The following is a 21,342-nucleotide window of genomic DNA, read 5'->3' as shown; positions in this document are numbered from 1 at the left end:
TCAAAACAAAAACAAGGGTTTACCACAAACACCTGCTCAATAAAATAACAATAAGATTTGTTTTACGCAAAAACTGAATGAACCTCTTTACACATTTTTTAAAGAGCACAGTATTTTAATACATACAGCTGCAAATGGAGGCTTTTTTGTACACATATTTCCTAATAATCTTTTAACATGACTAAATGTCATATGTTCACTTTATCACTTACTTTTCTTCTTCATGAAGGATTTCTAGTGATTGATGAGTATCCTGATTCACCTGGGAGCTGTTTGCTGTTTTTGAATGCTCTGTAGTGTATTATATCTATAGTCACGTCCGTATCTACAGTATCTCGCTAAGTATCGATCTATATACAAATGGCAGTGTGTTAACATGAGCTTTTTTTCTTGTGTATTCTTCAAGAGAAGTTACTTTAAAGTCCAAGGATGGAAATAAGCCTCTTGTTACATAGCAGCGTGATCCATTCCTGGTTTTACTATGAGTTTAATAGAACACACCTGAGCTTGTTTACCTATACAAGGTGGCTAAGCAAGCTCATAGTAAAACCTGGAATGGGTGAAATGCAGCAGGAGTTTCATTTCCATCCCGGCTGAAAATAAAGCTGTTACCCCACTGAAATACTGCAGGGAAGATGCAGCACTTGACCATGTTATTCACTAAGCAATGCCTTATCTGATTTATTATAAATGCATTAGTTTACCTGTCACTGAGGGCTCTGTGCTCTCTGTCACTTGGGAAGTGGTACTCTCTTCAGTAGTTTCCACAGGCTCTGCGAGAATAAATATGGATTCACATCTCCTGTGTACAGCACATGCACATCTACATCAGCTGTAGAGAGATCGAACGTTGACTTTTTCACATAAGTGTCATTTTGGAATGTGTCCTACATTCACCGCACTCAAATCCAACGACAGAATTGAAACCTGCTTTCTTTGTCAAACGTTATAGAAACAGAATACACCATGAACATGGAGTGCTGTGGTTATTTCACTCGTGATACCTACAGTGTCTGTGTGTGTGTGTGTGTGTGTGTGTGTCTGTCAAATATATATCTCAAATCTAACTATTCTTACCTTGGTTGGGCAGGAGAGGTGGTATATCAACTGCAGTGAATTAAAAAGAGAATGACAGATTCAGATCTTCACCTTGTACTGTCTGCTCCTCCACCCCCTCCTCAATCATGTTGTAACCAATATTACCACAATTATATGGGAATATACAGTCAAGATGCTGTGTTATTTACTAGGAATTGACCCCAGTTCACAAAGCGTTCACTTGTAATCATGAAACACTTAAAGAAGCCATCAAACGTCCAGAACCGTTTCATGGCTTATAAACAGTACTTCAATCATACAGTTAGGACTTTAAAGTCAGTATTACCGAATATGTTCAAATATGCTCTGATATGCATTACTCTACCTTTCTGTGCGGTTTCTTCCTGCAGGGACATCTGGGTCTTTCTCATGCCAGCCTGTACATTGATACTCACCGGCTCTGCAAGGAATGACATGGATTCAGAGCTTCACTCTCTACAGATGCACAGCATCATACTGCCTTCAGGGGGCTTTGTGAAGCACACGAGTCTGCGCCTTTACATGCTACTTCATTCCTAATGGTAACCTTGAAAAAGGCTCAGATGAGGAGGCGTTTTTTACACTAGTCTCTAGGCAATGAATATATAAATGCTATATTCTAGCTTTACTGGTAATCTGTAGATTGACACACTCATATGGAACCTACAGACAGACAGATAGATAGATAGATAGATAGATAGATTATTGTTTCACGACCAGCCCTGAGACTATTGACCTAATGTTATTAGTGCTGAAAGAGTTAAGCAATATTTAAATCACAGGTCATGTTTCAGCATCTGACCCGGGTTTATGACAGACCTTTGGTGTTGAATAAAACAAATACCTTCTTCCGTTCTCGCTTCTTCAGTATCCTCATCATCTGTGAAAAGAGACGAGCATCAGAGAGACCAAGCACACTGCACTTCAACACAGCAGAGACCAAGCACAGTGCACTATAGAGACCAAGCACAGTGCACTATAGAGACCAAGCACAGTGCACTATAGAGACCAAGCACACTGCACTATAGAGACCAAGCACACTGCCCCATAGAGATCAAGCACACTGCACTATAGAGACCAAGCACACTGCACTATAGAGACCAAGCACACTGCACTATAGAGACCAAGCACACTGCACTATAGAGACCAAGCACACTGCCCCATAGAGACCAAGCACACTGCACTATAGAGACCAAGCACACTGCACTATATAGACCAAGCACACTGCACTATAGAGACCAAGCACACTGCACTATAGAGACCATGCACGCTGCACTATAGAGACCAAGCACAGTGCACTATAGAGACCAAGCACACTGCACTATAGAGACCAAGCACACTGCACTATAGAGACCATGCATGCTGCACTATAGAGACCAAGCACACTGCACTATAGAGACCAAGCACACTGCACTTTAGAGATCAAGCACACTGCACTATAGAGACCAAGCACAGTGCATTATAGAGACCAAGCACACTGCACTATAGAGACCAAGCACAGTGCACTATAGAGATCAAGCACAGTGCACTATAGAGATCAAGCACAGTGCACTTTAGAGATCAAGCACACTGCACTATAGAGACCAAACACAGTGCACTATAGAGACCAAGCACACTGCACTTTCCAACACAGCAGGCTTCTTTTAGGGCTTGGCAAAGAATCATCACAACGGGCAAAGCTAAGTAATGTAGATTAGAATAGCTGGTGTTTCAGACAGTCTTTTAGAAATTCTTATTTTGCTTGGTTATAGGTGAACTACTGATAAAGCCCAGGTTACTGTCCCTGTTCATGCTCAGTCCCTGTGAAGCCATGTTAAAAGCTTTGCCTGTATTACCATGCTGTTCAAACTAGCCTCCACACTATGGCTCCCCCTTACCTTTTATAATGTCGTCGATTGCCTCTGTCTCTGAATTCTCTAGACTAATAAGCTCTGGTGAGAGACGGGTGGTTTCTGAAGACTCAGACTCCTCAGAACCTGAGGAAACATCTAAACAAAGATAAGACAAGAAAACAGTGAGTAACATGACAAAGAAAAGAGGCTTTGCCACATGAGCATCACAGTGTGTCCAGCTCTTGCTCTCTCAATGCTGCTGATCTGGCTGGTACTAGCAATGACTTGCCCACCTGGTGCAGGAGCTTCAGTAGATGCTGCTTCGATACTTGACACTTGGTCATCTGATTTAGCAGATTCAGAGGATGTGTTGTCTTTTGATTTAATAGTTCTAATGGATGTGTCTTTGCCACTTGATATAGTAGATTCAGAGGATTCTGCTTGGTCACTTGGTTTACTAGATTCAGACGATTCTGCTTGGTCACTTGGTTTAGTAGATTCAGACAATTCTGCTTGGTCACTTGGTTTAGTAGATTCAGACAATTCTGCTTGGTCACTTGGTTTAGTAGATTCAGGTGATTCTGCTTGATCACTTGGTTTAGTAGATTCAGATGATTCTGCTTGGTCACTTGATTCAGTAGATTCAGACGATTCTGCTTGGTCACTTGGTTTAGACAAAGCTTTAAGAGAAATCAGACAGTCAGACACAGGAAGAGGAAACACACGCTCACTGGGTTTACCAGCCCATGTGGCTTCACTTCATTTTCAAAATTGTTTTCTAAAAGGGAAGGAAGAAAAATGGTAAACGTGGGTTGAATTAAACAATAGTACTAACACTAATATGTGCACGATCTGTAAAGAAATATAAAATGAGCTCAATGCACTTTCAGTCACTACAATATTCTAAGCAAGAATCTGGCCAGTTTTTATCTAATTTTATCAAATCTAACTGAAAAACAAAGTGTGGTGTTAATTCAGTTCAGTTTAGTTTCGTTTATTCACTTTGTGCCCGCGGGGGTCAGTGCAGGTACATCTCAATAGTGCAGCACTAATAGAAAGAGAGACCCAAGTAGACCATACTCAGTAAATAACAATACAACAATAAAATAATTCCAAACAAGCCCCACATCAAATTACCAAACTGCCAGGACTGGTTCTGTATTCAGTAAAGCTGTATTTTAGACATGCTATTACAAATAATGTACTTTACTTGTGTGTGTTGGCTCTGTCTTATTACCAGCATCACGGTCTCCTTTAAAACAATATATGGATCCTAAAAGAAAAATGCAATGATTAGTCCACTTAACTTGGTGTTAAGACTGCTACAGCCATTTGAAATTTCAGTTTGTATCAGATAGCTTGTATCAGATACAGTGAACTGCTGTGCAAGAAAGCTTGGGTGAAATCATTGAGTCATTGATAAAGTCAGAGGTAAAAACAATGTGGCACTGAAACTTTTTATTTTAACAGTTATGTTGGAACTTTATAGATCTTTATCATCCGGAAACCAAAAAGTCATATGATGGCAGCCACAGGTCAAGGGAAAAAGGTATCGTTGGAGTGTTATTAATGACTCATTATTTTACTTTAAAACATATATTTATATTGAAAAACATACTTTCTTGTGAAACAAACACTGTTGATGGACAAAGACACTAGGCCATCAGCACCCCTACCTGAACTCCATCCCTCAAGCTCCTCCAGTATAGAGGCTAAAACACGTTCGAAATTTCTCTTATCCACTTCCTTCTCCTTGAGTTTTCCGGCTGTAATTTCTGGAAAAAAAAGTTTAAAAACAAAATCTGAGGAACCACACATTGTCGTTTCGTGCGGACCTAAATGCTCAGAAACATCTTTCAGTCGCATCTTCACCTAGACCTGTCTAACCCTACATGACAATTTTACCCCAAACCTTTAACTATAGCTTAAACTGAACAACAGTGCAATTCAAAGTGTGTTCTCGGAGCATTTAGAACCAGACCAATCTACAGCTTGCCACACACGCATTGAATATCTGAACACAGAAACAACAGTGCAAAGGTATGTGTGCTTTGGTGTGCATTGGTGTGCAGGGAAATGCTTACTACAATGATTGTGTAGCTCTCTCAGTATCATCTCCAATATAAGGAACTTGCTGTCTGTGTTTTTGGGCACTAGTGGTATCTGGGGAGGTTCTCCTGCAATACAACAGAAAACAAGAGCATGGCAACATCATTGAGCTGACAAGTCGAGAGTGCTTTGTCTTTCTGTGATGTTTCTAACCCTTTAACCCACCCTAGCAGCACACAGGAATGAGGGTTGTGAGATTGCACCCCACAGTCGCTCACTGCTGGAGTCAATGATCTCTGAGAGAGTTTGGGGGTTGGGATGTCTTAGAGGAGTGGTTTCCATGGATATATTAATAGCCAGTAGGTGGGTTTATGGGATGTCTTAGAGAAGTGGTTTCCATGGATGTATTAATAGCCAGTAGGTGGGTTTATGGGATGTCTTAGAGGAGTGGTTTCCATGGATGTATTAATAGCCAGTAGGTGGGTTTATGGGATGTCTTAGAGGAGTGGTTTCCATGGATGTATTAATAGCCAGCAGGTGGGTTTATGGGATTAGAGGAGTGGTTTGTCATTCAAATCTGGAGTGGTGCCTGTTCCTTTCCCCCATCATTACAAAGGTGTATCCACATTTCCAGATGGATCGAAGCTAACATTGAGGTTGGAGTGTATCACTGTTTTAAGATGGGACATTCTGTTATTATGAGGTCACAATGCAGATTCAAGTGCTCCACCACTGGAAAGTCTGGTCCATGTTCTTACAATTGAAGTTCCCAGCAGTGGAAGTTCCATGGCTTGATTGACTGATGAAAATCAAGTGACCCACAAACATCCAAAAAAATGAAGTGCTCATAAAGAAGCACAATAGCAACAGCTGGATGCAATTCATGAGTGTGCAGGCAGGCTGCCAGGGAGTCTGCAACATGCTCACCTATAATCCCCTCTAGATGGGCTACAATGTCTTTTAGCAGCTCTTCGTACTGGCCAGCACCTGTACAAAAACAAAAAAGCAGATCACATTTTTATATTTATTTTTTCCTTCTTTAAATTTTGGAGGATCTTGAAAATATGCAGACTTTGGCAGCAGACTCTAGCCAATCTCTCCAGAGCAGGGATGACAAGAGCAGAGGCACTGAGATCTTCCAAGCCTCTCAGGAGTGCCTCCAGCCCACCACGAACGGGACCACCTTCTCCTTTCGTCAATTGCACTTAAGAGAGACCAATCCTATGCTCTAGACAACCTAGCTTATTCCCTAATGTCTGCAGCACTCACCCTGGCTTGGGTCCTGAAAGACTGCATCGAAACGTCCCTGCTCATCGACTCTCCCTTGTAGGGGTGGGGTGGTTTGGGGGGCTGCAGTTGCGAGGTCTCCAGGGGACGTTGCTACATCATCCATTGCAATGTCTTTAGTGGGCGTTATTGTAGTGTTTGGTAATATGTAGAGTACAGTATAGAAAAATGTATAGAGGTAACAATGTTTCAGAATATGAAATCAGCATGGCCCCAGCATGAACTGAAACCTAAGTCTTGTGCTTTGCACACGTTTTATTAATAATAATAATAATAATAATAATAATAATAATAATAATAATAATAATAATAATAATAATAATAAACTGTTTTACCCGTTTGGAGCTTCCTTTTGTTTATAAAGATCTTGTCATTTCTCTTCAGTGCTGCAGGTTTCCCAACGCTAGTTTTCGTACTTGAATCTGCAATGGTGGTGCAATCTGCAAATCCTGCAAATCAACACGAAAGTTCAGCATCTGCTAATATGCAGTATAACATGAACTACATTGAAAAGAAGAAAAGGATATCTAGAAACGAATGAGATCTGACCTGAAGAACCGCCTCTGCTGGTAATGCCAATGCAAATGACGAGGAAAAACAATAAATAAGTCGGCGAAAAAGCCATGTTAACGCCGCTAATAAACTCAACCCCCGGCTCCTACATTCTTATCTCACAACAAACTCAACTCTGCTTTTTCACGCAGTAACCTCGCTGCTATTATGATGTCATGGCTCATCATAAAGTCTATGATGTCGTGATCCAGCGTGAGCAGTAAATATTCCCAGAACGGACGCCAATGTTAAAAGTTCTGTAACATACAGAGAAGCCTACTTTTTTATTATTATTATTATTATTATTATTATTATTATTATTATTATTATTATTATTATTATTATTATTATTATTATTATTATTATCCCTAACACAGGCGCAGTATGTTGGCTATTATTGTTTATGGTTCATTTTGGATTCTCTGGGAGCCTAATTTTGTTTAGATTATAAAGACAACTCTTATAAAACAGACGACGGCGAGTTTTATAAAGTTGGTTCAATAGAATCATTCTAAACAAAACACCTGTATGATCAATAGACGCTCCGCATGCGATCCCACAGCTCGAGGCGTTTGGAGCCTTTTCAGCGCACTGCTGCCATCTACCGGCGCGTTATAACATAAACCTAAACATGATGATTGCGGTTAATCCAGAACAAGACGCCGTCATAGAGATGTAAATAGTATCTGTGGCAGCGCCAGAACGTTTTTAACTATTATTTGAATGATCTCAGTCGTGGAAATTCTCATCATCACAGACTGTAGTTAATTAGGTCTAATTTGATAGTTTAGCTAATCCTTATGTGAAGTCACGTCTACCTGATGCAACGACATTTCAGATGACTGCAGTACATCAATATCAGGGTTCACTACATAAATGGATGGATGTATCTATGTATAATGTTTTCACTAAATAGTTCTACAGGTTACAGAATATTAAATAATATCATTTTACACGAATCTCACCATGGATGCGTTGATGCTGACAATGAGAAGAAGAAGAAGAAGAAGAAGAAGAAGAAGAAGAAGAAGAAGAAGAAGAAGAAGAAGAAGAAGAAGAAGAAGAAGAAGAAGTTTACGTTTTATTTGTGTTCTTGCAAGAATGTTACATTTGAAACAAAAACTACTCTTCCGACTGTTGGACGAATGCTGTGCTTCAGAATATGTCCAGAAGGTGGCGCCTCCGTAACAAGTATGAGGCATTTGTGTTGGTCTGGTCTGGAGGTGCTCTTAGGTCTCAGCGATCACATACATCACAGGAGGATCACTTTGCGTTACTAGAACTAAAGGCGACTAACATATCCTAAGTATGAGAAAGTCCATGGGCTGGAAAGTCATTATATATATATATATATATATATATATATATATATATATATATATATATATATATATATATATATATATATATATATATATATATATATGTGTGTGTGTGTGTGTGTGTGTGTGTGTGAATCCACTGCAAATTCATTCAAATCACAACATTCAAACATGACGGTTAAATTGATTTTACGGAATGCTTTGATTTAACGTATATTTAAGCCACGTAATTTAAGCTAATTTACCTAAAAGTTTCCAAAGACTTTCCCCTCAACCTCACAAACCAGCATCAGAGAAAATTACCAGAATGGTTCCACAGCATGTGTTTCAAACCCCTCAAAGTCAGTCAAATGCATTTCATTAGCCCATTGATAAAAACACAACGCAAGCTGTATTTATGTCATTTGATGCATTGCACTTAGACGTAATTTTTGAAGTTAGCAAAATTAGAGTAATCTATAGTTAAATAGAACATTAAAATAACATGTAGATGCCACTTAAAAATGCTCCAAAAAATGTCCTCAAATGAAGACAATGGCGCTTAATGGGTTAATGGCTGCGGGTCATAATCATTAGATCACAGTGTGTAGATAATGATAGGACTAGATCAGTCTAGGGACTAGAGCAAGGGAACGGGGGTCAGCCTTTCATTGTATCTCAAACACCTCTTATTTAATATTGGAAGGGGACCTGGATACCCAGACAGGGTTAGTTGCTCCTTGCTAGTTATGTAACATTTGCATTTTTTTTGTTTGTTTTCCTTTTTAAAAACAACAACGCAAGGTTCAGCCCATGCTGTGAATGCGGCTCTGAATCGTTTAATAACAGGTGGGCTGGGTTCTCTTTCCTCCAAAGCGCTAGTAACACATTTTCTATGAAAGAAAAAAAAAATCCAGTTCTAAAATAAATAACTTAAGACCAGGCACAAGAACCTAAATCCTGAAAGAAATGTTTATCTCTAGTTTGGTAATTGTATTGAGTGTGTTTTCCCCTCTGAAAACTAGCTCAGTGTTTACAAACCATTTGGTCTGACAATCATATATATCATATATATCATTTCCAATGAATTAGGATTTGTGCTGATGAAAACACTTTATTGAACTGGACATTTCTAACCATTTTCGTGATGTTCTTTATTTTACAAAACAGTTCTAATTAATGTTTTAGCCAGTTTTCATGTTTTTTTTTTATTCAAATGGTTTATTAAAACAGTTTTGTTTTCAGTTCGTGTTTTCAGTATTTTGTTTTTTTTTTAATAATAATTTGGGATTGCATTCCTGCACTCCCAAACACTTGCCCTCTGCTTCCCCCCCACCGCTCCAGAAAGTAGCCGTCATTCCCACTGGAAATGCAGCGGATTGGTTGGGAATCTCTCCCCAGCCATCTGTCCTCTACCCCATCCCACCCCAACCCCCTCCAACCTGCACCACCTCCTTCCCACAGTGCCCCATTGTCAGCAGTTCCTGCTTCCCATGGGCGTGGCGTGAGGGGGGCTGACTGTGGGTGCTTTGATGGGCACCTGCATCCTGCACAAAGGGCTCTGGGTGCTACTGAGAAAGACAGATTGATGCTTTGTGCATTGGAGCAGCAGAGAGAGGGGAGGGGGGCTGTCACTCCAGACTGTGTGAGCCAAGGCTTTAGGGGGCAGGAGAGATTGACAGGCTTTGTGGGCTACATTTCTATACAATGCTTCAGAATTAATGGGCGGTAAGTTTGAGTGGAGATTTAGGGAAGAAGGGAAAGGGGGAGATCTTTTACTGCTGTGTCTTGGACCGGGTGATTCAGAGGTCTTCGAGCCCTGCGCTCGTTATTCACTGAATACCCCGAGCAGAGGAATGCATGGCATCAATTAGAATTTGTTAGCAGATAGTGAGAAGAGAAAAAGCTTTTCTCTCTTTTTTTTTTGCGGGACAACACAGAACCACTATAGGAGGTGTCAGCGCCACAAAGCCTTTTTTGTGATTTTTTCCCCATTACATTACCAGCGCAATGTGTAAGGTAGTGATTCTTTTGGTTTAAATTAAGTGGAAAAACCACTAAATCCTATTTTTATTCAGCTAAGATAATGGTGCTATACTCTATAAAGGTTCCTAACTACTTATCTGTAGCTTACAATCTCTGTGGTTTTCCAGTATTAGTTTTGCTCAATGGTTCGGGTCAGGGGAAGGCTGCTTATGAGTGCTGTGTGTAGCACTGGCTGGCGTAGTGCTTTTAAATTGTAAATAGCAGTAAGGCAAAAGTTGTGTTGTGTTTCCCTACTTCACTGTGAATTCAAACAGTAACCTGTTATCTATTGTTTGTGGCGAGCATTAGTCCCACTTCAGAATCTTTTTTTTCACAATATTTTGTTTTTAAAAATCAAGCAAGACTTCCAGTTTGTAGACATTAAAGCTGCCCCATGTGCCTTTCAGCAGTTGGAGGTTATTTCCTTTTTTTTTTTGCATGTACACAGAATTTTGTCCTTTTAAAAAAAGGGATTTGTTAAAGACTGAAGGAAACAGATCTCCAGGTATCTCAAGAAAGCCATTTACATTCCAGGCAAAGTGAAACAAATTGGGGCCAAACAGCTTCTGGGTGCATGGTCGCAAGAATCTACAATAGGCAAAGCAAATGCATCATTTACTCAAATAAACATGTGCCCCATGTCAGAGAATGACTCCTTTGCTCCCCCTGCTTGTGGGGTGAATCTGTTACAACGTGCATGAAGCTGCATTACACTATGTAACACAATTTTTGTTCCTGGGTAGTAAGTGTTATTTCCTAATTGCTTATGCCTCAAAAGTATAGAAAATGGCTATTATTCCCCACAAACTGCTTTTGTGACCAGGACAGTGATATTTTGAAATTTACCTATTTCCAATGAGAAAACGGGCGAATTTGTGTCTTTTCGTTCACATAAAGTCAGAAAAAAACAACATATGAATCCAAATTAACATGTATTTATACTAAAGTAATACAAAAATGACTACAAAAGATTTAGAAGTGAGTAGTTTTTCGAGATTTACGATTATACTGTAAATCACTTTCACGAATCAGCCCCCAAATGTCATCTCCCATCATGTTCTCGTTATACTGTCCTTGGTAGCGGTGTTCAAAGTCCAGTATATCCTGGTGGAAGCGCTCGCCTTGCTCCTCCGAGTACGCTCCCATATTCTCCTTGAATTTATCAAGATGAGCATCAAGGATATGGACTTTGAGGGACATCCTACAGCCCATTGTGCCGTAGTTCTTCACCAGAGTCTCAACCAGCTCCACATAGTTTTCGGCCTTGTGATTGCCCAGGAAGCCCCGAACCACTGCAACAAAGCTGTTCCAAGCCGCATTCTCCTTACTAGTGAGCTTCTTGGGGAATTCATTGCACTCCAGGATCTTCTTTATCTGTGGTCCGACGAAGACACCGGCTTTGACCTTTGCCTCAGACACCTTAGGGAAGAAGTCTTGAAGGTACTTGAAGGCTGCCGACTCCTTATCTAGAGCTCTGACAAATTGTTTCATAAGGCCCAATTTGATGTGCAGTGGTGGCATCAGCACCTTCCGAGGGTCCACCAGTGGCTCCCACTTGACGTTGTTCCTCCCCACAGAGAACTCGGTCCGCTGTGGCCAGTCCCGCCTGTGGTAGTGCGCCTTGGTGTCCCTGCTGTCCCAAAGGGAAAGATAGCAGGGAAACTTGGTAAAACCGCCTTGGAGACCCATCAGGAATGCCACCATTTTGAAGTCTCCTATGACCTTGATGCCATCTCAGAAAAATGCAGATATGTATCCACTTAGGCAGCTGGAACTAAACTGAACTGGTGGGCTTAAGGCCCCTGTATTTATACTACTATTTATATTACTGGAAAGTTCTAGAAAGTTCTAGAAGTTACTCCACGTTTACTCAGCACTGAATCTATCTGGAATGTTCTGGAAAATAGGTAAATTTCAAAATATCACTGTCCTGGTCACAAAAGCAAAGTTTGTGGGGAATAATAGCCAAGCAATTAGGAAATAACACTTACTACCCAGGAACCAAAAAAAAAAAAAAAATTGTTACACGGTGTTATGAGATAACGCTCAGCCCTTAATTGGTGTTCTTATCTTCTGCTCTAGATACAACCCAACTACATTTGGTGCCAAACATAGTTTCTGAATATATATTGATATATATATAATAGTGAATAGATTCCTACATTTGGAATTAATTGATCAATTTCGAAGAGTAACACAGCCTATTCCAGATCATTGAAAACCATCCCTTATTAAAGTTTCCCAGAGTGAAAGCATAGCAAGTGTAATACAGCTTAGTGAAAGCATGGTAAAGCATAGGTAAGCATAGTGAAGAACAGAGAGGTATGGTAAAGCACATTAATAAACATGGCAACCCAGGGGATGGTGAATGCATTGTCTAACAATGACAAAAACTGCAGAAATACCGCGGTTGACTTTTCTAAGGGCATGTTCTTTTATTTTTTCTAAAAGAGTTTTGCAATTGCAGCCCCGCTCGGGTGGCCTGGCCTTGACTGGAATGCGAGTCCCTGCCTCTGCCTGGCAGCGTCCAGGGGGATGGCTCAATACCGAGGACCCTGAAAGGACTGTTTCAGTGGCTGCCCAGCAGGAAAGACCTGGTTCTGGAAGGCCTCTTTCAGGGCTCTCTCTGTTTGTCTGAAAGCTGTCACAGCAGACAAGTACTCGGCAAACAGCGTGAACAAGGATTTGAACCAGAAAACCAACAGGGCCTTGGCAATATTGTGATGGGGACTTGTCTCCTTAGAGCTCCCTGAATAGTGAATAGGGGCTCGGAACAAGTGCGGATTCATAGCCAGACATGGAGGGGAGCTGGAGGCAGGGCAGCAGTGAAATGTAGATGACCAAATCAATTACAGGTCACACATTTATCAATCTCCTTCAAATAATGAGGAGACCTGTGGGATCTGGAGAGCTGGTGACTGGAAAGTCACAAAGGCATTACTGAGTCCAGATTTAAAGTCATGTTTGTATTTGTTTATGATGACAGCTACCAATCTGGACCATCATTAATAGGGGGTAATAAAAATAGAGAAAACCCTCTATTTTTATATATTGTCAGTTGTTAATACATTTAGAAGCTTTTAAAAATCAGGCAAGCTTGGAATACTCCCAAAGCAATGCGCTACCCATCTTTAGATCAATTCCAAGGATGCTGTATAGATCTGTACCCACTGCTGATTTGAATAAAATACTGTCAATTATATGAAATGCAAACCTAATGTTTTATAATACTCCTTGCCAGGACAGTAGATTATACCAACAAGCAGAAACAAGAAACGCAGGAACTGAATTTGAGAGTTTTTGCACATTTGTGTTGCAGACACAACATAAACACAGGGGAGAAACAGCTTCCCCTGATAGAGAAGCATTCCCCTTCAGCTGCAGGCTCCTAACACATGGCACTTTAAACGTCTGCTTTGGTACCACCAGTCTGAGTTCTGGAACAGCCTGTTGCCCTGACTGGGTGTCCCGCAGCTTACAAGCAGATCACACACAAGGGTAGTATTCAAAACTGTGCAATAAAGTTCAAACTTCATGCATTGATAATAGACTATTTATTGGTGTGAACAGTTTTATGTTGACAATGTGCAAGATCCTGTCTTTAGTATTATCTACAGTAGTTTGCCTTTTTAGAGTTTGCAAACTTCCCAGTTACCCAAGGAATTTTTTTTTTTGCTCTTCAATGCTGGTCTCTGGGTTTTTTGATTGCTGCAGTAACCACAAGCACAGCTCCACTAGATCACCGAAGCTAGACACTGTCTTCCACCCCAGTATTAGGATATTGTGTGTTTACTTTGATGGGACTCCTAGCAGTAAAAGTGCATAACCAACTGCTCCTTATGTTAAACACATCTACAGTTGTGTGCAGCATTTAAAGGGACAGAGCTGCTTTCTTCACTTCAGAACCCAATAGTTCCAAATTGCAATTTAAAGGTGCTGTTATTTTGGATTTTTATATCCTTGTTTGTCGTTTGAAACTCAAGCAAGTGCTCTGACAAAGAAGAACATTGTTTCTTGAAAACGCTCCATCTAACTTTGAAGATTTCTGCACAAGGAGAAAGTGATGGAATGGGCTGGGATGGACTGTGACTTTCCCATTGAAAGCACAGGGGTACACTGAATTAGCTTGATTTGCCTGTGAATGGAAGGCTTCCATTATTCATGTCGGGGAGCTGTCACATCGAATTGAGAAAGCGAAAACCTCCTTTTATAAACCTTTCCCAACTGAAGCAAGACGGGCAATCAATAACTGAATTCAGAGTGAGGGAAAGTCAGGCAGAATGAATCAGGGGCTGTGAAGAAGGGGGGATTTGTCAAATTGTTGATGGGGAAAAAAAAAAAAAAAATGTAATTCTGGCAGAACTTTGTCGGGCAGAATAACAGAGGATTAAAAATCAACCAGCAATGAAGTCATTGGATAAAATCTAATTACGAGCACTTCATTTGTGAGATTGTCAAACGCACTTAAACTAATCCCATTCAAAGTGAAGAGAAGAGAAAAAGGGCTTTTTAAAAATATGAGGCTATGATTGTGCAATGGTGCTTGTTGGAGGGAAGATGTAAAAGCTGGCTGTGATAGTCTTTCACACTGGGCTAATACACATATACATGTCTGTGTTGTAGGAATGAGACACGGCAGCAGGAGAAATGCACAGGCCTGTTTCACTAGCCTTTTTCTTTTGATACAGAAGAAATGTACATGTTAATACCACTGGTTAACTTACTTAAACTAGACATCAACAACCAGGAGGTTCCATTTGACACTTTTTGCGTTACATTGCTGTCTTTATCCTTACAGAAAAAGAATGTGCATGTTTGTAAAATTTTAATATTTCCACAAATTAAAGTAAAATAAACTATTAAGCTGTATATTAACCATACAACAATTTAATAGTAATTAGCATTGCTGTAATACCAAGTCATTTTGTATTGTTTCAATGTGTTACCCAAACCCTCCATCCTAACCTGAAACTAATTATTACCCCTCTAAGACATGCTAGATAATGACCTCATTAATACTGGTAATAGTTCATATAAACATGACCAAACAAACTTAAAAAAAACAGCAGATTTAAATTATTTTGTGGTGAATCAAAATTTCTGAATACATTTCTTATAAAAAGACTGTAATGAATGAATGTATGCATGTTTATTTATGTGTTTGTTTAGTTATTATTTCAAAGCAATACCGGTATATAGCAGAAAGCTATACAGAGACATGCAAACAAACTACAATTGTAAAAATAAAAAAATAAAAAAAAACTTTTAAACACACTGTATATCAATAAGATATATGTTGAACATTTCTAATTCTGTTTGAAGATATTGTGAATGATATAAATAGCAAAGATCACCCATTCGATTAATGATTAGCCGTACAAAAAGATATTGTGAAGAACAGTGTGGAGTTCCCTGGCACAGTAAATATGAACAGGTATTCCCAGAGAAAAGTCTAATAGTGTTTCGAATAACCCCAAAGGGTTTCTGAGATATCTGAAGCATCCATCAACTGGTTTCTTATACTGAGGTGCCCAATGGTTTTTCTGCTTGATGGAGAAAATGAATTGGATCATTTGGGCTCATCAGTCAGCTTTCTAAATGATTGCCTAATTGATGACGGCGTTACACAGTTAATTGAACACTTCCATTGTAAGCCCTCGTTGTTCAAGGGGTGCAGCTACACTGCCCAGCAACGAGCCAGAGAATGGGGGAGTGGGGGGACAGGAGCTCATAGACTAGGACTCTGCATTAACCTCTCTCAAATGCTTTAAAGACATGCACCCTATTGTGTGTTCAGAGAGGCAGGCTTGTTATCCCAATCAGCCCGTGCTTCTGCAAGAAACAATAACGAGGATCATTTGGTAAAAGCGTTTTAAAACAGATTTTCACTTTACACCTCTGACTTCTTCTTCAGCTGAGACGAACATCATAGTATAGATAGATAGATAGATAGATAGATAGATAGATAGATAGATAGATAGATAGATAGATAGATAGATAGATAGATAGATAGATCGATAATGTTGAATGCACATTATTTGTGATATGGTACAGCTTTTAAAAAGGTAAAGGAGAATAACAAAATAAAGAACCTATTACAATGATGTTGCTTCCTTTTTAATATTTGAATGTGCATTCCTATCATACGCCGAAGGAAAAGAGGACTTTAATGGCAATTCTTTTGGTGACACTGCATTTCATTTTTAATCAATTGCACCCCTTTGCATACTGTATTTTCATTATGGATTTAATTGCCAGCCATCTATCTTCTTTGCAGTGTGAAGTGGAATAAAAGAGTTGCAATGCCTCTCTCTCTCCCGGCTCAGTGTGTGTGAATGAGGATCAGGAGCTGGGATCAAGCAGCTGCCTCTGGAGTTTATTCCATTCCATTAGCTCCCAGACACTTCTATCTGCTTCTATATCTTACACTAAAACAAACAGAACGTCACTGATGGAGGAAGTCTGTTGAAGAGTTCTGATAAATACCGCTGATTTACGGCAATTAAGAGGCCAAATCTGTTGACAAAACTGTCCAGATGCTATTTAAGTTTTGGCCATAAGGTGGCGCCATAGAGAATAACAATAAACAACCTGTTTGTCATCTTTGCTCTAATAAACTCAATGGAGACAATGAACTAGGCAGTCTGCTAGTACGCTCATACACTGCAGTGTGGCCTAGTGGTTAGAGCTGTGGGACTGGGAGGCAGTGTAGCTTACTGGTTAGAGCTGAGCAACTGGCCTAGCAGTTGGAGTTGAGGGACTGGGGGGCTGGTTGGTCTGTTATAACTGAAGGGAGACAGTGTGTCTTTGTGGTCTGTGGAAGCAACAATACTGGGCAGTCTTAGCTGGGGCCCAATCTGGTCACTTGTGTGCTACATGCCCCCTCCACTTAAAAGTTCTGCAACTTTAAAAGCTTTTCCCTTCTAAGGCTGAGGAATTAGGCTCAGCTGCAGTTCGGCAAATAAATGAAAGGGGTGGCTTTATTCCAGATCAAAGTGACACTGGCTCGCTCCTGTGCTTTTAGAACTGAAAGCAACCTGATACCACATAATCACCTTGAACACTGCAGAGGGGAAACAAACCCTTGCATCAAGAGCGCCTCAAAACCAACAAGCAAACAAGAAGCCGTTAGAAAGATTCAGCTGGGTTCAGATACTGAGCTAAGAAAAGAACGCTCTGCGATGAACCACCTCCACTCTGGCTGTTTCTTTACTGTTCACCTGCTTTTTGGGATCCTTTCAGTAATCCCTGCACAGGTTAAGAGTTTCAAAGGGAGAGGGATGACCTGGGGTAGGAACATTAGGGCTGCTCACACAGAATGGACATGGGTTTCTCATAGATAATACCCTTGAAGCATCGAGACAGTATGGGATATGTTACAGTGTATATATGCAGCAGACAGGGCTGATTTTTTAAACAACAGCAAAGTGGGTTTTGAGTAAATTTACTCCCTTATATCAATTTCAAAAGTATCACTCTGCTTTGCATTTGAGTATCTGCCTAAATTGCATTCTTTTTCGTTATGCATCCGCAATGGTAGCATTTGGTTTTTGTTTTGGAGCTTCAATAAAGGTGATTCGCCAAGCCTTGAAAATGAAGCCCACAGTCCTAGTCATGCATTTCTTAGGAGGATCAAGCAATTCTTCATATGTTTTTAAAAGCTGCTTTAGGAATCCCAGTATTTGTTTGTTCCATAGATACATAATGTACCTGCCAAGAAACGAAATGATTCTATCCTGACAACTAAAGACAACATTTAAAGCAGAAAGATCAAATATTCATGAACCTTTTATAGACCGTGGTTAAAGAAACCAACACTGGTCTAAAACAAACAGTATCTCATTGAAAACACCATTGTTTTACCAGCACTGCTTTGTGAGCACAGTCCAGTATGTTGGATCACAAATAAATGCTACACTTGAGTCCTTAGCACTTTTTTTCAGACAGTAACGACGCACCCAATAAAGTTACCAAACCTGAAATAAAACATTCCATTTAGGGGTTTGGGGATCGTCTGAAGTCGTCTTCTTACCTGGTCTCGAATTATTATTTATTTATTTTTTTAAATCTGGAGTAAAAGACATTGAGAATCGAATCATTTCTACATGTTAATTACTGAAGGTATGCTTTCATATTAACATCACCCTTTATTTCAAGATTTTAACATCCCCCAAAGGCATTTCTCTAATAGTGCCTGGTTTGTCTTTTCACTGCTGCTGAGTCTTTATTCGATACCCTGGAGCATTTAACAGTGGCTGCTCGTCCTGTTTCTAGTGATACTTGTGATAACAAGCAGTCCAGGAATACTACACCTCAGTACTGCCAGGGGCAAAGATAACAGCACTCAAAAGAATTCATGTGTGTTTGTTTGCTTGTTCCTTTATAACAAAGGCTCATTTCGGATTATTTCCTGCTTGAAGTTTTCACTTTTTTTGTGAGGACAGCATATTCCCAAATGTCCCTCTGGAACAAGTGTATAGGATATATTATTTGTAAAGTTAGAAATAGTATTATTTTAAAAATGCACACATTTTATAATAGTCTGTGCACTTTGAAATACTAAAAGAAGCGATGTTAATTCAATGACAATGACTTTAAGTCTTCATTAGTCAATAGTATACCTTATATACCATAGAACAAAAAAGATTTTCTACGACAGGCTCCGTAAATGTAGAATAATTGCTGCTGCCTAGTGTGAGCGCGTCAGTGTGTGTGTGTGCGTGCGTGTGTGCGTGTGTGTCAGTGTGTGTGTGTGTGTCAGTGTGTGTGTGTGTGTGTGTGTGTGTCAGTGTGTGTGTCAGTGTGTGTATGCGTGTGTGTGTGTGTGTGTGTGTGTGTGTGTGTGTGTGTGTGCGTGTGTGTGTGTGTGTGTCAGTGTGTGTGTGTGTGCCTCTGTGTGTGTGTATGTATGTGTGTGTGTGTGTGTGTGTGTGTCAGTGTGTGTGTGTGTGCCTCTGTGTGTGTGTGTGTGTGTGTGTGTGTCAGTGTGTGTGTGTGTGCCTCTGTGTGTGTATGGGACAAGCCTAGTTTTTGCAACACCTAATTTTGAGATTTAAGAGGAGAACCCTGCTGCCGACCCCTCCAACCCTTCTGTCGAGGCAGCGTGAGAGGAAGCCTGCCTCCCTCCGCAGCTGCCCTGTCTACTGGCCAATCTGACCCCAGCGGGAGCCCAGTGCTGCTGTGGTATGTCCTTCCCCTGCTGATCTCCATAGAGCAGGGCCAGGAATGCCTGGCCACACAATAGCCAGATCTGTGGAGAGCACAGCTTGGAGGGCAGGCAAGTTTGATAACCACATTAAAGCCCCACCAACATCTGTTCAGGCTAAAGAAAGCACTATCTGCAGGAATTAACCTCCTGAACCCCTAATCATTAACCTCAAGCCTGAGAGAAAGTAAGACAACAACGGCCTATTTGTCAACCGCCCCACGGAGAGATCGGGGGGCTAATATTTTACTGCAAACAGCGTGAGAAGAGTGGACGACCGGGCTTTATAAATTCTAAGCTGAGAATATATTTGTGTGGGAAATAGCAGCACAAAAAGAGTTTACAAACATCCGCTTGTGTGTGACACCCCCCCCCCCTCCCCGCCCCCCACACTCACAGCACAATTCATATGCCTTATTTTTCAGAAGTGTGACTGACACAAAGCCATCTTAAGAAACACAATAGTGAACATACACAATGGACCTGCCAAGAAACACGAGTATTCTTCCCTGGAAACTAAAGACAACACTTTAAACTGAAAAATAAATAAACTTCATTGTCCCAGCACCCCTCCCAACAAACACAAACTAAAAAAAAAAAACATTGCATTCTAAAAAACTTTTCGCTGCACTTCACTTTTTACAAAAACGTTCCCGATGAAAACAGAAAGGCATGTACGTGCAGGCCCACACACACAAACTGGACAGAAAACAAGTCATGCACGCACACACACACACACACTGTTCTGGGGTTTCACTCAACAGAAAATCACCCTAATTTGCACCACTGCTTTACCAAAATGAAGACAAGAAATAAGTATGACTGTATTGTAAAACAGCATTTCTTTCTATGTTCCATTTCTATAGAATTATTATTATTATTATTATTATTATTATTATTATTATTATTATCAATACGGATAACAATAACAATGAGAAGAATAACAAAAATAAATCAGACTGGTTCATCTTGGCCAATAAGCTTTGATTTGCCAGCATTTCCAAACAAAGCCAATTGGAGCCGCAAGGGCCACACAGTAAACAGACAGCACCTTGTGCATGTTCCTGAGAGATGAAAATCACAGAAAGGTTTACTAATACAGAGGGCTTGAGTGCCTTCGTACAAGTAATCCCATTTAGAGACAGCTCATTACACAGTCAATTAAGAGCCTCTGTATGTATGGAGCCTGCCCGCCGTCGCAGGCTCTCTTCACCTGAGCAGGCTCTGCGGACACCTGCCTCTTACAATGAAGAGGCACGACTTCACTTCCATTCCTGGAGTCCTATCAGAGATGAAGCAGCACAACACCAGGGCTGTGTGCCGGAGTGGAGAGTCGGATAGAATGACACCCCTGAGTGGTCTAGCGGAGCGGGCAGCTGCGGGCTCTGAAATAGGGCTTGAACTTGAAGTAGGGCTGAGTTTCCTTCTTCTTTTTTAAAGGGCAGGGGGGGTTGGATTGGTCACAAAGGAAAAGCATGAGGTACCTCAGCGGGATAATAATCCTTTCACTGCATAAGGGGTCTGAAAGCCTCCCCTGGAAACACACACACACACACTTGTGAAGCTACAGTATCACACACTTCTTTTTCTGTCTGTGCGAGAACCGCAGGCTTTCGGTACGACTGATTATCAGCAAAAGCTATTTCTGCAGGTCGTAATTTCGAACACAAACTGTATGTGAAGTTTATTTCCAGACAAGCCAGAAAATTGGATTGGTACTGGATCTAAAAATAACTTTTAGGACACAAACAAAAAAAGTGTCTGAAAGGATCAGCATTTACTTTAAAATAAGGCTCTACAGTAGTGGTCTCAAATCCCTATCCGATTTCATCTGAATAACACCTGGAGAGTGCAGAGGCTTGTTTCCTAGTTGTCCATTCCTACATCATCAAGAAAACCTCAAGCCAGATGGAAACCAATACTTGGGAAGTTAGAGCTCATGCTTGTTTCACACCTGCTGCAATTACAGGCCAATAACTCCCATTGTACTGCACTCATTAATATTCAAATTCGT

At 40.5% G+C, this 21,342-nt stretch overlaps 1 protein-coding gene across 7 annotated transcripts in view; it reads right to left on the bottom strand.

The window, feature by feature from the left end:
- Positions 1 to 21,342, bottom strand: part of LOC117430182 (uncharacterized) — a 51,460-nt gene that overhangs the window by 3,832 nt on the left and 26,286 nt on the right. For 6 of the 7 annotated variants that reach the window (XM_059001443.1, XM_059001444.1, XM_059001446.1 and 3 more), the window contains 12 exons: positions 6,581 to 6,694; positions 6,228 to 6,359; positions 5,886 to 5,945; positions 4,994 to 5,086; positions 4,586 to 4,684; positions 4,120 to 4,182; positions 3,203 to 3,589; positions 2,955 to 3,065; positions 1,922 to 1,957; positions 1,424 to 1,498; positions 1,078 to 1,107; positions 705 to 773 (listed from right to left, as the gene is read on the bottom strand). In XM_059001443.1, coding sequence (XP_058857426.1) covers positions 705 to 773; positions 1,078 to 1,107; positions 1,424 to 1,498; positions 1,922 to 1,957; positions 2,955 to 3,065; positions 3,203 to 3,589; positions 4,120 to 4,182; positions 4,586 to 4,684; positions 4,994 to 5,086; positions 5,886 to 5,945; positions 6,228 to 6,351 — 1,147 coding nt within the window. In that variant the 5' untranslated portion in view covers positions 6,352 to 6,359; positions 6,581 to 6,694. Of the gene's footprint in view, positions 1 to 704; positions 774 to 1,077; positions 1,108 to 1,423; positions 1,499 to 1,921; positions 1,958 to 2,954; positions 3,066 to 3,202; positions 3,590 to 4,119; positions 4,183 to 4,585; positions 4,685 to 4,993; positions 5,087 to 5,885; positions 5,946 to 6,227; positions 6,360 to 6,580; positions 6,695 to 6,794; positions 6,971 to 21,342 lie in introns of those variants that run through there. The other variant, XM_059001442.1, reaches the window with a different exon arrangement.

This window comes from Acipenser ruthenus, chromosome 26 (assembly GCF_902713425.1).
Source record: "Acipenser ruthenus chromosome 26, fAciRut3.2 maternal haplotype, whole genome shotgun sequence".
In the NCBI taxonomy this organism is placed as follows: Eukaryota; Metazoa; Chordata; class Actinopteri; order Acipenseriformes; family Acipenseridae; genus Acipenser; species Acipenser ruthenus.
Note: the sequence above shows the minus strand (reverse complement) of the source record. Positions and strands in the feature narration are given on the sequence as shown.